The following is a 14678-nucleotide window of genomic DNA, read 5'->3' as shown; positions in this document are numbered from 1 at the left end:
GAAGGATCACTAACGCTCGGCTCAATGGTCAACTACCGGCAAATAACAGCGGCTTGGAAACTGGAGCATAATTCCACAAGAAGAAAGAAGGCAAGGAAAAAAAAAAAAAAAAGACAGCTAAGCCAAGTGGTAGAACCTCAGGAATCCTCTTGTCACTCATGGAGAATTGCTGCTGGTCAGCGGACACATCATAGCTCAAGCCACAGCTATGCAACTGCTAAGTAAGCGTGCACTTCCTATTTTTAAGGAAAAGACACAAAGCTTAAAAAAAAAATCCACAAAAGAAACAACAGTGACAAAAAAACCCCACTCCAAAAAAACCTAACAGATGGTTTTTCTTCAACATAGGAAACTTTCACCCCCCAAAATTCTGCATAATTTAAGGATTTTTGATATTCCAGATAAGCAGCAGCTTTTATTTTGGGAGACTCTCGAGTGATGTTTTTCAGCACTCCAAGAGAGATGAGGGATCAAAAAATGGAAAGAGTAAGAGATCAGACACTACTTTTTGACAGTTAAGTTACCAAAAATCAAAGCAGAAAAATGTGAATGATTAATGCTTAAGAGAAAATGTTAACATAACATTGACAACAACTTCTCACAGCACATTTTTAGCTGCAGAATAATTTTCAAAAATACTCAAGAAAACCAATTATTTATGTCAATAAAAGAGTTATTCTTTTTTAGAATTTATAGTCACTGTACTGACTACGAAAAACCATTAACTTTACAAGTTTCTTGCGTGTCTTTAGCTTCACAAATCTAACTTTGTGTTATGTTTTAGCCATGTTCCATGCAATTTTTTAAAAAGTACTTCTGGTTAAAGTAATCTTAAATCGCCTATTACCTCAAAGAAAAAAAAAATTATGCATACTACAAAAGAACTTAACCAAAATATGCTTTCTATTTGGCTAAAATTTTTTGCATATAATAACTTTTTAATCTCATGTTTTACAGTGCAAACATCTTTGAAATGGCAAGTAATCAGCATTTTCACCACAGGAGACAACATATATTGAGTACTGTACTTCAATTTCCTCTGTTGAAATCTACCACATAGCTCAATAGTGAGCAATATGCAAAAAATCATAATTAAGTTTATTACAAAGCATGTAATACTACAAGTGTTTAGCAGTCTGATCACAGGATTTTACATCCACATTTATTTACTATTCCTGTGCTCTTCTGTAGTATCAGACTTCTGACATGCTAACACATATTTCTATAATAAATCAGTACGGCTTCATTCAATTGCAAATACATTCCCATACCCCCAAGTGAACAAGTATCTTTATAAAGTTCTTCCATAGTGTTATTGCAGCTGTATAACAGTTACATATTCTGAAATAGATAATAAAGACTCAGATGGGACTATCACCTACCACACAACACATTTTTAAAGCCTTCAACAAAATGAGCTGACATTTCATCCTCACATTTTAAATGGAAGAAAACAGGATGCATTTAAGGCAATCTTTTTGACCACTGGGTGCCACTCTTGTTCCGTGTAACATAAACTGTCTGGCACTAACTCAGTCTTCTCAGTCTTTCCCCCCCCCCCCCCCCCCCCCCCCCCCCCCCCCCAGCTTTAAACAACTCTGATTCTTCTAAAGTGGAAGGAAAAGATACAAGAATTTTTACACAAGTTTCCAAAAAACACTACTTCTCAAAACCCTTTACTGTCGCTGCTAGCCCCAAGAATGCAATTTTGAGAGAAGTCTAGTGCACATAGACCCTTATGGCATATGAAGAATTTTTTTATGGTGAAGTTATGCAATAATCTAGTTACATTATGTCTAAATCATCACATTCAAAGGAATAGATATCTACTGTACCTGCATAGCCCTGTAGCACTGTATTGCCATTGCTACTAACAGCTTCATATTGAGTTTGCAAGGCCTCAAGACTGAGGCTTTGAGCAAGCTTGTCAGGCTTGCTCTGACTGAGCTCTTCCTGACCTGCCTGAAGTTTTTTTTAATTTGGTGGAGGTTTAACAGCAATTCTTCTAACTGACCAGGTGTCTATAGCTAACTTGGTTTACTTTTGTTGATCTTTGGTACAACCATAGTTTTATATAGACAGCCATAACAAGGAGTTATTCTATGTGGAGTGAGGTATTTATGACTAAGACCACGATGCAGTATAGAGAAATACAAGCCTGGTATAATATCAGACACCTTGAGAAGTGGATGCACAGGATGTGACATATAAAAATACAGCCATGAGATGACACTCAGATTAGACTGTTAATATTTCAGTTATACTAACAATTCTTGTCTGAATATTTAAGGTAAGTTTCATCCTTAATTTTGAGTCTAACACTATCTTGTCCACTTTATTTATCATATCAAATAATCCCATGTCAAACATCATTACAGGCACACATATGTTAGAGCCCTATTGTTTGATACTATTCCTTACATTTCATAGATAGGAACCTAAAGTACAGACTAAGAAGTGCTCACAGAAATGTATATAATGTATGATGGAAATATCTAGTCATCAGTCCAGCTGAGAAAACAGGGAGGTCAGAACAAGGCTATGCTGAACTTCATTATCCACCCCATCAACCTTTAAAATGGTGCAGGTATCTTTGCACTGTATTGTGGCCCCAAGGTACACTGCAGTCACAGAAGGAAATATTAGACCAAGTTATTCTCTGAAGTCATGTACAAAGTGTGACTGATCAGAGAGATGTGCTAAATTACAGTCCCAGGCTAACATCCTAAAGATGCTACCATTATGCCTCCTATCCTTACTAAACAAATACTAAAATGACTTTTGTGTCAGACCATTTATTTAATTTCTATTTCAAACAATACAACTAGGAATTGCTTTTTCACTATCGTCTTTTACTTCAATTTATGTCCTTTCCCACATCACTGCCATTTCACTGCTCTGCTATACAAACTGTTTTGATAACAAAGAAAAATGCCCCAAACAATTCCATCCTACACATGGCACTACTGTGAAGTCTTATAAAATACCTGTATTCAGGCTGCCGACTTATAGAATGATCATCCCTTGGCCATCTGTATCCTGAGTCATCCTGCAAAACACACATGCAAAACAATTGCGTGATGTGTATCTTAACATCAGATGTCAGGTACAGTTAGTTGCCAAATGGTACTTATTTACTGCAAAACCAAAGCACTTAGTGAGCTAAAAGAAAGTATTAATTATTCACAGCAAGGTTCTTCTCTGTTTATTCAGTCTACCCCATTCCTCTTATTTTCTTCCTCTAGCAATACTAAAGAGAGCAACTTTGAAATGCTGTACAAAACACAAAGACTACAAAAAAAATTCCAAACTATACATAGGTCTTGACTTAAAAAAAAGAAAATTTTCCTCATTGAAATGTAAATTATCATCAATAAGTTGGAATTACAGAATTTCAAACAGCTGGGTTGGAGAGGGCAACAGTAATGAACTTTGAAAGGGACCATAAATTTTGTACTTAAATGTAGCTACTGAAAAAAACATGCATTCAACATCATGATGGAATTTAAAGAAGTGAACAAGTGTGCGAATTAGGATAGGTAGACAACATTCCAGAAGTTGCAAGTGCAACGACCTGTTAAATAGAAAGATTTTGCAATCATTCTTCTATTCATCCAGGTAACTTTGCACTGCATCACAGACAGGCCTTTTGGCCAGACTCTGAATTCCACAGTGCTAGACAAGGGCTAGACTTCTAAGTCAGTAGAGCAGCTAGGAACCATAAGAAGCAGCAAACAGGTATTACCACGTAAATCATAAGAGTCTTAGAAGCACACTAATTGCAAAAAAGCACCAAGTATCAAAACCTGGATGTTTTTTCCATTCATTCTATTTCAGTTTATGAGAACAGAAGTAACATCAATGCTCTGTCTGAAATAATATTTTAGTTATTCAGTATTCAAGCATTAATGAGAAGATAAACATCATAAACATGTGAGAAGAATCACCTTACGTACACCTCGGTGTGGAGGGCCACTTCTTCGGTCATGGGCAAAACTACGACCCTCTTCATAGTCTCTGTACTCAGTGTGACTGTAATCATCATACCGACCGTAATTCCCATCCCCAGGTCTTTCAAGCAGTGGTGGTTTCTTGGGCATAATGTTTACTACTCTATGGTAATCATCCTAAACCACAAAACAAACAAGATCATATTGTTTTTAACAGCTGGAAATCTGTATTGAATACACAAAACTAAAACCAACAAGTTATTTCTAAATATGGGACTATAATAATCTTAAAGCTGAAATAGCACAGAGGAACAACAAACATTAAAAATCATGCCAGTCTGATGGTGGAACAACTTACTAAATCTAATGGGACGCTGTTCAGACGCAATCCTTAGGCATTACAAGTTTAATTAGAGAGGGAAAATTTTCAACCTTGCTTAACTTTCTTTTGAAAGTTTAAAGCAGTAGCATCAGCTACTTTCTTTTTTTAAGCAATAACTACATATATTTCTCAGAGACTTTATGTTAACCTAGGAATGCAATAAAGTTATACCTGTAATGTCTGTAAAACAAAGAGCCCGTTTGAAAATACTATCTATTTTCTTAATGTCAATAACATCCTCCACACTACAGAGATGATAGTGAAGACAGTCCTTGCTCCATAATCTGAATAGATAAGCACCTTCTCAATACAATGCAGTATCTGATCTGAGGATTCCAGTGACACAGAGAGTTTTAACACTCTTACTTTTTAATATGTTTTGGATAGCTTTTTGCTAGAATGCAAAATTAATTTATTGTATTTCTTTCAAATAAAACATCATACACCATTTACCAATTAAAGAAATCCTTTGTTTATTAAGCCCAAGAAATACAAATTCAATTTACTAGAACAAAGTAATTATATAAGCCAATTGCAAATAAAAAGCAAACGAAACCATGAATGCAAGACCTTGTATTTTAAGTCTTTTTCCTTTAGCAAGATATTTTCTCTATGGGCCTTAAAAACACAAGCTATAAATGCAGAGACTTGAGTTAGCATGTGCAATTTGGAAGGGGGGGTAGATACTCAAACTAGTTTTTTTAATAGTAGTAGTCATCACAATCTAATGCACCAATAGTTTTTGTAGAAAAATACATTACATTCACAAACTACCAAATATTATCATGCAAAAAAAAGTTAGTCCTGATTTCAGAGATCACCCAACAAATTCACTAGAGGGCAATCCAAAGCCAGCCTACAGCCACACTGATGCAAAGTAGAGATTACATACACACTCATACACAGACTCAATGTTTGATCTACCCTTACCTCATTGAACATCCTCCACATGTTTGGGGTTTTTTTTTTTTAGTTTGGTGTCTTACAAAGAAGATGTGCTCTGAAGCCAAAATAAAACTGCTCTGTGCTTTAACCCCACCCAGAGGCCCCCATCACATAACTATCCTGAATGTCAATATAGTTATGTGAAAACTCAAGGTGTACCCACACAGGGTTAATTGTGCAAATGCTTGCAACTTTTTGTTGTTTAACAGCATCTGAAAGCATGTGTTTCTACTACAATCTATACTTGATATATAATTAGCAGCTGGTTTAGATTAGGACAAGTCTCTTGCTCTCTCAAACAAGAGATACTTCATTCTGTATCATTGGTATGTCTCAGTTGCAACATACTAACCTATCAGCAAATGCTAAGTGCATTCATAGATTGAATAAATTAATGCCATTTTACCTGTTTAGTCAAAATTAAGTCAGAACTTTATACATGGACACAGATACAATAGCACAGGCTTACAAGGACAGAAACCGCCTGCCAACTATCTTGAATCAGCACAACTGTATGAGGACCTTCATATTCATCTTTCAGTAGGGCAGAGAGACACCAAGTCTTGGTTTGCCCAGCTACTGTGTGTGTTGTTTTGGTGCAGATGGATAGCACTGATTGTGATAAATGAGTGTATTCTGTCATACCCAGTTCCAAACAAATGCAATATAAAGCTAGCTATCTAGTTAATTCTTGCATCAAAATGAGTGCATCACGTCTTTTAAATTCTAAAGTAAGTTTTCACAATGCTTATACCATGCTTTGTTCCCTGGACAGCTTGAAAGACTAAATGAATTTAAGAATGTCACTGATGCAATGGTTAAATTAAATTAGCGATGTGTTAGCCAAGTCACACATTGATTAAAAAAAAAAAAAAAAAAATCTGTGAAAATACATTCTGCCTTTCCTCATGTCCTATTGCTGATAACTGCTTTGGAGAAACAGCTGACTAAATACCCTGTGCAAACTTATCTGATTTCCAGTTTGCTGAAAATGCAGAGATTTTGTTGTTGCCTGTAAAGAGAGTTAAAAATGTCACAGAGTAGCCAAACACTAATACACTACTCAACAGAGAAGACTAGGTAACTAGTTATCAAGTTACCAACACTTGTACACTTCCAAAACAACAAGCTGAAAATATGGTAGAGGGAACCCCAAAAGTATGCTAAATCAGCTGTGCTATTATTCCAACGTTTAAAAGAATTAAAAGAAAAGCCAGATAACAGGCACAGGTAGCTGAGATTTTATTTTGCCATTGAAATGTACCTTGCACAGCATGTAAATAGAACTTCAAAAATACTTTTTGATATTTCTATTTAAGGTGTAATAGCTCAAAAGACAAAGCCACAATTTGTTTTCTCTCTTCCTTAGAAACTTCAAACACAGGAGAAAAAGAAAACAAAATAACTTTACCCAACTCTTTGGCACAGAGATTTTCTAAAAGCATTCTAAAGTTATTCTACAGCACAGAAAGCATAGCTTCTGCATTTGCTTTCACAACATACAGTAAAAGTCTCCATGCCTACAAACTAGATTTCCATTGACACTCTTCTTGATAAGCATTTTCCTTCAAGGCTCTAAATCACAATTTCTTTAGCAAACATATATTTTCAAAATTTGTTATAAACATTTCCTTCTAGACTTTAAACATCAAAATAGAAAACAGCATTGGTGACAAGAATACTGAAAGTAGGCATTTCACCACCTCAGGTCACTTCAAAGACGTATTAACATTAAAAAAAGTCTGGGGAAAAATATAACATATTATGGCCTTTGGTTCTCCAGAAGTTAATAAAAAGCCTGTGTTTAATAATACAAAGAATTACACACTCTCCCCCCAAAAATATCCATTTATCAAAATACAAATATTCTAAACCACTTTCAATAGATTTCAAAAATAAAAAACTACAACATTTAATTTTGTAGGCATCCCATTATCTCTGTGCAGATGCATTTGCTAGATTGTTGATTTAAGTGAATGAGAAAAGAACAGAATTTGGGGTATACTAAGAAATTAAATATGTACATAAATCCAGCTCTTATGGTACAAGTCATGGTATAAAGGTATAGTATAATGGTATAATGCTGCAGAAACATACTATACACTTACATCAGGATGAATCCTTGGAGGGAGGCGTTCTCTTGGAACTCTTTCATAGTCATATCGCCCTTCAGACCACATTTCATCTCTTCGATATGCCACTAAAGACAAGAGAAATCCATTTATCCAAAACCAGGCTCATTATGAATAGACAAAAGGATAGTGAACATAGACATAAGGGTTCCGGGACTTCTCCCAGTGTAACATATTACACACAAGCCCTGTACATACACTTTTTTTTTTTTTAAATTAGGCCTTTTAAAAGTAATTCTATCTAGCTATAGAAAGTAATTAATGAACTTTAAGGAAAAATAACTCACAGTATGTGCAAGAACAACTGGATATTAGTGCAGTATAATCATTATAATTACAGGACTTATAGATACTACAGACAGCTCGTTTGAAATATATGCATATTACAAATACCAGCTGTACATATAAATTCACACACACACACCTTATAGCAATCTTGATATTGCTCTGCTAAAAATAGAGGATTTAAAAAAAAAAAAAAAAGAATTCAACTCCTATTTATTAGATTGAAGAATTTCTACTTTTTATGTAATATAGCAACTTTGACTGAATTATTTCATCATCTCTACCATCTGGAAAGAGGTTAAAACACAACACATCATTCAGTTAATACAAAGCTCCACCTTTTGAATATGTGAATGAAATGCATTCTTCACATGCAGATTTTTCCTGTTCTAAATTGGATGCCATCAGAACACACAAATTCCTCTTTCCAGAGAAAGGTCACTTTCAAAGTCAAAATTAGTAACTAAATACAGGTGGAAATAAACCATCACCATAAGAGATTCTAGTCATATTGTGTTAGACAACACAAACTTGGGGAGCTGAAACCTTTCTGATGATTATGAAAGTGACAAATGATATACTACACATCATTGAAAATAGATAAGAAATTGCTAGAATTAATTTTTTCAGTTTCCCTTCACAATGGTACTTCTAGCTATTAAAAATAATCAATCAGAAAAAAGAAACAGCAGGACATATTCAGAAGAAGAAATATGTAACATTACCTACTTTGACAAAATAAAAACACTTAACTGGAAATAGACTTATGAGGCTATATAAAAATATTGATTATTACAGATGTTAAGAATCAACATGACAAAAGGGTCTGTTAACCATAAACAGAGGTAGCACTAAGTCAGATACATATTTTTGTGAAAAACAATGAACACTCCCATACTTCTTTTCTGTCAGCTTTAGCAACTCTGCTTCTGAAGACCCATTCAATTGCCTACAAGAAAAAAAGAAACTGAAGTTAGCAAAAAATGCGTGTATATATATATATATTCATAATTACATTTTTCTTTTAAGTAAACCAGACATTTAAAATCTAAATCTTATGACTGCCCATCCTCATGATCTGTCTGAATTAGTACAGAGCAATTCACTGCACTCAATTAAAAGGGTATGAACAACTCGGCTGAATTCACAATATCAAAAATCTTCCCATGACAAATTATTACAGATACAGCACTTCACTAATAAATTCCAGAGTTTTCCTTTTATCATCTTTTACTCACTATCTCAAGTCTCATTTTTTCTTCCATTTGTTAGCAAAAGCTTTTGGAAACTACTGTAACTGCTTTCTTAAAAACACTCAGAAAAATATTTAATATATTCACTTATATTTAACTGTCTTTCAATATAATTAAGTAGAGAAAAATAAGACTCAGTTGCAAGTGATGAGAGGTTAATGAAAAGTTTGATTTAACAAATGCTTTTCCTTTGGTAATAGATAGTAAATCCTGATGAAGTAGCTCTTTCCTCAACTGTAATAAGCCTTTATGTTCAGAGACTTTGACCCTACCATTGGTACAAACGAACCAGAGTATCTTCTCATAAATATTGTTCCATTTTCTAGCAGATTTAACCTTAAGTACGTTCCATAACCATGACACAGGCTTGTCTGATGTAGCCACAGATTATAAATCAAAAGCCGACTAAACCAAGAGTTTGGTTAATCTGGGCTTTGGGAAGAGCTAGAGGGTCTGCTGTCCCTGTCCTCTCAGGGTGCTCCATGTAACAGTTACTAATTCTGAAACCACTGCTCATATTGGTGTATCTGTTGGTCAGGCGTATCCCTCAGAAGCACCTTGCTGGCATTTTCATAGTAACTGCTTCGACTTTTCTTTATTCTCTACTTCAGTGACTTTTGCTAAAGCCTTAAAAATCCACAGCAGGGGCTACAAGTGAGTTAACTGTTCTTAGGCCAATTCCACACCCTGGGAAGGTGCCCTATCTGCTCTTACACTGTCCCCACAATCCCGCTTTTCTTTGCATCTAGAATAGTACCTGAATTTTACATGGGACAGATTTAGCTGAGGCAAGACAAAATCATTACAGAGTCACAGAATGGTAGGGGTTGGAGGGGACCTCTGGAGATCATCTAGTCCAACCCCCCTGCTGAGGCAGGATCACCTAGGGCAGGTTGCACGGGATCGCATCCAAGCAGGTTTTGAATATCTCAAGAGAAGGAGACTCCACAACCTCTCTGGGCAGCCTGTGCCAGTGCTCGGTCACCCTCAGAGTGAAGAAGTTTTTCCTCATGTTCAGATGGAACTTCCTGGGTTCCAGTTTGTGTCCATTGCCCCTTGTCCTGTCACTGGCCACCACTGAAAAGAGTCTGGCCCCATCCTCTTGACATCTGCCCTTTAGGTATTTACAAGCATTGATGAGATCCCCTCTCAGTCTTCTCCAGGCTAAACAGACCCAGCTCTCTCAGCCTTTCCTCATAAGAGAGATGCTCCAGTCCCCTCATCATCCTCGTAGCCCTCCGCTGGATTCTCTCCAGTAGTCCCACTCTTGAACTGCGGAGCCCAGAACTGGACACATTACACCGGAACAGTGTGATGCACTCTTCCTCAAAACACTTTGCTGTTGGTCCCTCATGCCCAGCCCTTGCCCCGCAGTAGGCCATTCCTTCTGTCCATAACCACTCACAGCTGCTCCCACCCCTGCTCGTCCACAGCCCACCCACCACGCACGTGCACATAGACTTTGGGACTTGATGGCGAGCCTCCCTCGCTTTTTAGACCAACAGCAAGTATCAGAAGCTGGATTCAGGTAAGGTTTTCAAGTGGGTTGTTCTGCGGTTTTTTCTGTGCATTTTGACAAATAGAGTAGTGTCCGCGCTCTGCTGCCTGCAGCATATACTGAAATTGTTAACTGAACACAAAATTCAAAAAGCAACAAATTTCAGGTAAGAGCCACTGAAGCTAGGTGCAAGCTTACACATCGTGCTGCTCTGTCAGTCAAGCCACCTCCAGCATACCAACACACATCACTGTCAGCAGGCACCAGCACTCACATGCATGCTCTGCCAGATTATCAGGCAGCAACACTGATAAAAACACTCCCATTTTTATCACTGTCAATGGACCGCTGTTGATGAAACTAGCAAGAATTCTCACCAGTATTCTGACAAAACAAAAACACAAGCTGGAAGGAAGGTAAAGATATACTATCACAGAAAGCAACAGACTGAAGAAAAAAACCAACACAATTACATCAGACAAGAAGCAAGCGTGGATGGAGGTGGAAGAAAAATCTCAAAAGTGAGAATATTTTGCATTTAGAAGATGAAATTAAAATAAATTTAATTTAAAAAAATTAAAAGAAAGAAATTAAAAGAAAATTAACCAGATAGAATCAACCATCAAGTATACTGCTCAAAATGCTGGTAAGGAAAAAAAGTAGGAGGAGACTAATTTTATATAGAAGACTAAACAGACAAATTTAACTGAGACCAAAGAGGTGCACTTGAAAATACCAGAAGGAAAAAAAAAAGTTTAAAGGGAGGAAAATGCATTTCCTATCATCATAAGCACATCATCTGTTTCTGCAGAAAAAAAAAATAATCCATTTCTTAAACAATGTGACCTAACACAGCTTTAATGACAACCATGAAGAGACTAAACTCTTAGGATCAATACGAGAAGATTCCATTAACAAGGATTTGAGAGATCAAACCTCACATTTACTACGCTGTATTGAGATTCATCTGCTCTCTCAGTACAAAGTTGTTCTAAAACAAAGGTTAAAAAAAAAATCCTATTTTTGTTTCATACTTAACATTAACGTCACTCATACGGACTATTTTCTATTAGCATATACAGCAAAGGTAGTTGATATTTCGTTAATATCATGATATACAATCACTTGCTATATTAAAAAACCTCTTCCTATTTTAGATCAGAGGTGACTGTTTTCCCTAAAGCAAGGCATTTATTTTCTTGAATAAAGACACTCCAGCATATGCAGAAGCCCACTGTGGCCAGGTGCCAAGAATGGCTCTGCTCCGATTATCACAGCACTATGTCTTGCTCTATGCTAGTCTAACTTATATAATACAAAAGGGGTTTCTTCATCAAGCAGATTACATGTGTCACTTAAACTTTAGATTTTGATTTTTGTACAACTGGGCTTTCTTTATCAATCATTAACTTCTTTTTTGCTTTCTAAATAATATATGCTAAAAAAAAGCTGACACATTTGCAAAAGCACTCCAGTATTCTGCAATATTTTGTACATCATTCTTGTCTGTTTACACTTACTTGCAACATAAATTTTCATCACGGCTAGAAATATCTATTTCTCCAGGATCCATAATTTCCCAGTGTCTATTATCAACCTTCTGCAGAATCTACATTTTTGTTTCAAAAACATACAGCTTTCTAGCCCAGATGGCTACATCTTGCCATATGTGAACAAAGCATAAAAAAACCCAATGCTGTGCTGAAAATGCAGAGGCAGGCAGCTGCAGTATCTCTGATACCACTGGGATATATCTGGTTTTATACTGTTACTTTGACAAACAGCAGAGATTGACAAACGAGGACCAGTTCTGTCTCTCCTCTGCTTTGGAAAGCTCTCAAAAAAAGCTTAGACATTTTTGTATGAGTAAGACCTAGGAAAAATGCTTAGAGAATTGTAATTTATTAGAAATATCATGACCAATTTTGCAATGATTGCTACTTTGAGGACATAAAGATAGAAACACTGCTTTGTCCTCCAACAATTAGAATCTGTATTTGATAGTGCTCCAAAGATATTCCAGTATCTCCTACCCAGACAGGAGGCAAAACAGATAAAACTGAGTCTGAGGGAAAAAACCACTTTCTCCTCCTCCCCCCATACTTGGGACAGGCAGAAAACACTGAACAGACATAGTCCTCTATTGATAAGATGAAAAAGCAGAAGTGTAAGAGCAGAGGGAAAAATCTGCCATGATGGTACATAAAATACTGTGAGTGAGGCATTGAGAAAAAACAGGGATATAGACAATCCATCTCTTCCTAATAACAAACATTAGGCTATAACATTTTCAAAAGCAATTAGAAGCATGACTGCAACACGTCTAGGCATATTCAACCTAGATACCAAATAACCTGAAGAAAAAGGCTTTCTTCCAATTTTTCCTGTTCACAGTAATTTTGATTTAAAATAAGGGGGGGGGGGGGGAAGGACTAAAAAATAGGAAAAAATTATTTAAAACACTAACCACAAAAGTCAAATTAACTCCCACCTCAAAAGGGAAAAAAAAGCCAGAAATGCATAAGCTGAATAAAATTATTAACAGCAGCATTCTGACAAGGATTTATAATCCCACTGGTTCAGTTTTCTTACCCCATCGTTCTAATATATCACTGGGAGCAAGAGAAATGGAGGTAATGTGTTGGGGGTATATTAATACAATGACTGATGTATTAGCACTTATCTTTGCCTGAGCACCTGCAATTACCAACATCCCATCCTTCATCAGTGTCAATGCTACAAAAAGGATGTTCTGCCAGGCTGCGATGGGGCTGCTACACTAGCAACGTCAATGCAAACAACTGCACAGATCACTGCCTCCACCGCGCTTTTCCGTCTCGCAGCACAAACATTTTGACAACAAAATGTCAGTTCGCCATACTGTTGTCATAGCAGGTCAAAACTTCAATGCTTTCAACATTTACACTTGAAAGTACCAACCAATTCTAAATATTTCACCCAGGGAAAATCAATGTATCAAACCCTACTCATTGCTTGCTCAGATTCTGTGGGTTTCCACATCTTTTCCTGTATTTCTGACAGAGTGTTTGTTCCCTTGATGTCCCAGACACCTCAGATAAAGAATTACTCTAAGACTATCCATGAAAACTCTAATGCATGGTAAAGAGCCTACTTAAGGAGTATGAGTGAGAACAAAGAACCATGGAGAGCAGACTTAAAGTGTTTAAATATATTACTGAACATCCCATTGTTAAGGTAAGCGTAAAGATTTATTCTAGTACTCTAAAGTAGAATACTACTAAAGTAGTATTCTTGTTCTAGGAAATCAGCTAAGTGACACACTCCTATCTTATTCACCCCTCTAGAAACATAAAGATACTGATGCTGCACCATCACACCCTCAAGACACCTCACTGAAAGTGTTTACAATGGGATTTATAGAGCCTCCAAACATTTATTACTAGATATTAAAGTTTAAAATAACTCTCAGAAGTATGCAGAAGTAGTAACATCCTTCCCTTCAAAACAAAAACACACACTGAAAATCAAAATCTTCTGTCACACATGGGTTTTAGAAAGGATTAAAAGGTGAGGTTTACAAAATTCACCCTCGGTGCTGACCCAGGGGCGGCCTGCCCAGAGGAAGCTATCCCTCCCACCCTCCTGCCCCGCCACTTCCATTCACCCCAACTTCTGAGAAACCCGGGGAACCCACGGGTCCCGCCCCACCACACGGGCTCCCCACGGGAGTGGGGAGAGGGACGGCGGCTCCCACAGCCCCCGGGGGGGCCGGATCCCAGGACGGGCCTCACAGACGCTTCAGCCACCACCCGCCCGCGCGATCGCGGCACCCAAACAGCGCGGGGCGCAGCCGGGGGGGAAGGCGGGGAAAGCAGGTCCCTTCCTGCGCCCTGCAACGCCAGCCGCCCCGCAAGGGAGCCGAACGGCAAACCACCGCCGCCGCCCCCAGAGCCCGCGGGCCGAAGCTGAGGGCCACCCGATCGGCTCTGACACGATGAAGAAGGCGAGAACAGCGGCTCCGCCCCAGCCCCCGCGGGCACAGACCGCCGCCCGCCCGCCCCCGGCCCGGCCCGGCCCGGCCCCGGCCCCGGCCCCGGCCCCGCCGCTCACCCGCCTCCCCCTCTCGCTCCCGCGGCGCGGCAGACAGCTCCTCTAGCTCGCGCCGCGCCTCCTCCCGCCGCTTCCGGCGATCCCCAGACGTTGACGGAAACACCCGCCTTTCTGCCACCGTCCCTACCATCTATTGGCCGG

General features: G+C 38.0%; 1 protein-coding gene across 10 annotated transcripts in view; it reads right to left on the bottom strand.

Moving 5' to 3' along the window:
• The window catches only part of PPHLN1 (periphilin 1), a 77572-nt gene extending 62895 nt beyond the window's left edge, over positions 1-14677 (bottom strand). For 4 of the 10 annotated variants that reach the window (XM_075744871.1, XM_075744897.1, XM_075744906.1 and 1 more), the window contains exons 1-5: positions 14538-14677; positions 8593-8643; positions 7386-7477; positions 3948-4127; positions 2988-3049 (exon numbers count right to left, since the gene is read on the bottom strand). In XM_075744871.1, the coding sequence (XP_075600986.1) occupies positions 2988-3049; positions 3948-4127; positions 7386-7477; position 8593 (335 nt within the window). In that variant the 5' untranslated portion in view covers positions 8594-8643; positions 14538-14677. Of the gene's footprint in view, positions 1-2987; positions 3050-3947; positions 4227-5166; positions 6290-7385; positions 7478-8592; positions 8644-14537 lie in introns of those variants that run through there. The other 6 variants (XM_075744843.1, XM_075744888.1, XM_075744852.1 and 3 more) reach the window with 4 other exon arrangements.
• Between the last annotated feature and the right edge of the window lies 1 nt (position 14678).

Source organism: Balearica regulorum, chromosome 1 (genome assembly GCF_011004875.1).
Source record: "Balearica regulorum gibbericeps isolate bBalReg1 chromosome 1, bBalReg1.pri, whole genome shotgun sequence".
Classification (NCBI taxonomy): domain Eukaryota; kingdom Metazoa; phylum Chordata; class Aves; order Gruiformes; family Gruidae; genus Balearica; species Balearica regulorum.
Note: the sequence above shows the minus strand (reverse complement) of the source record. Positions and strands in the feature narration are given on the sequence as shown.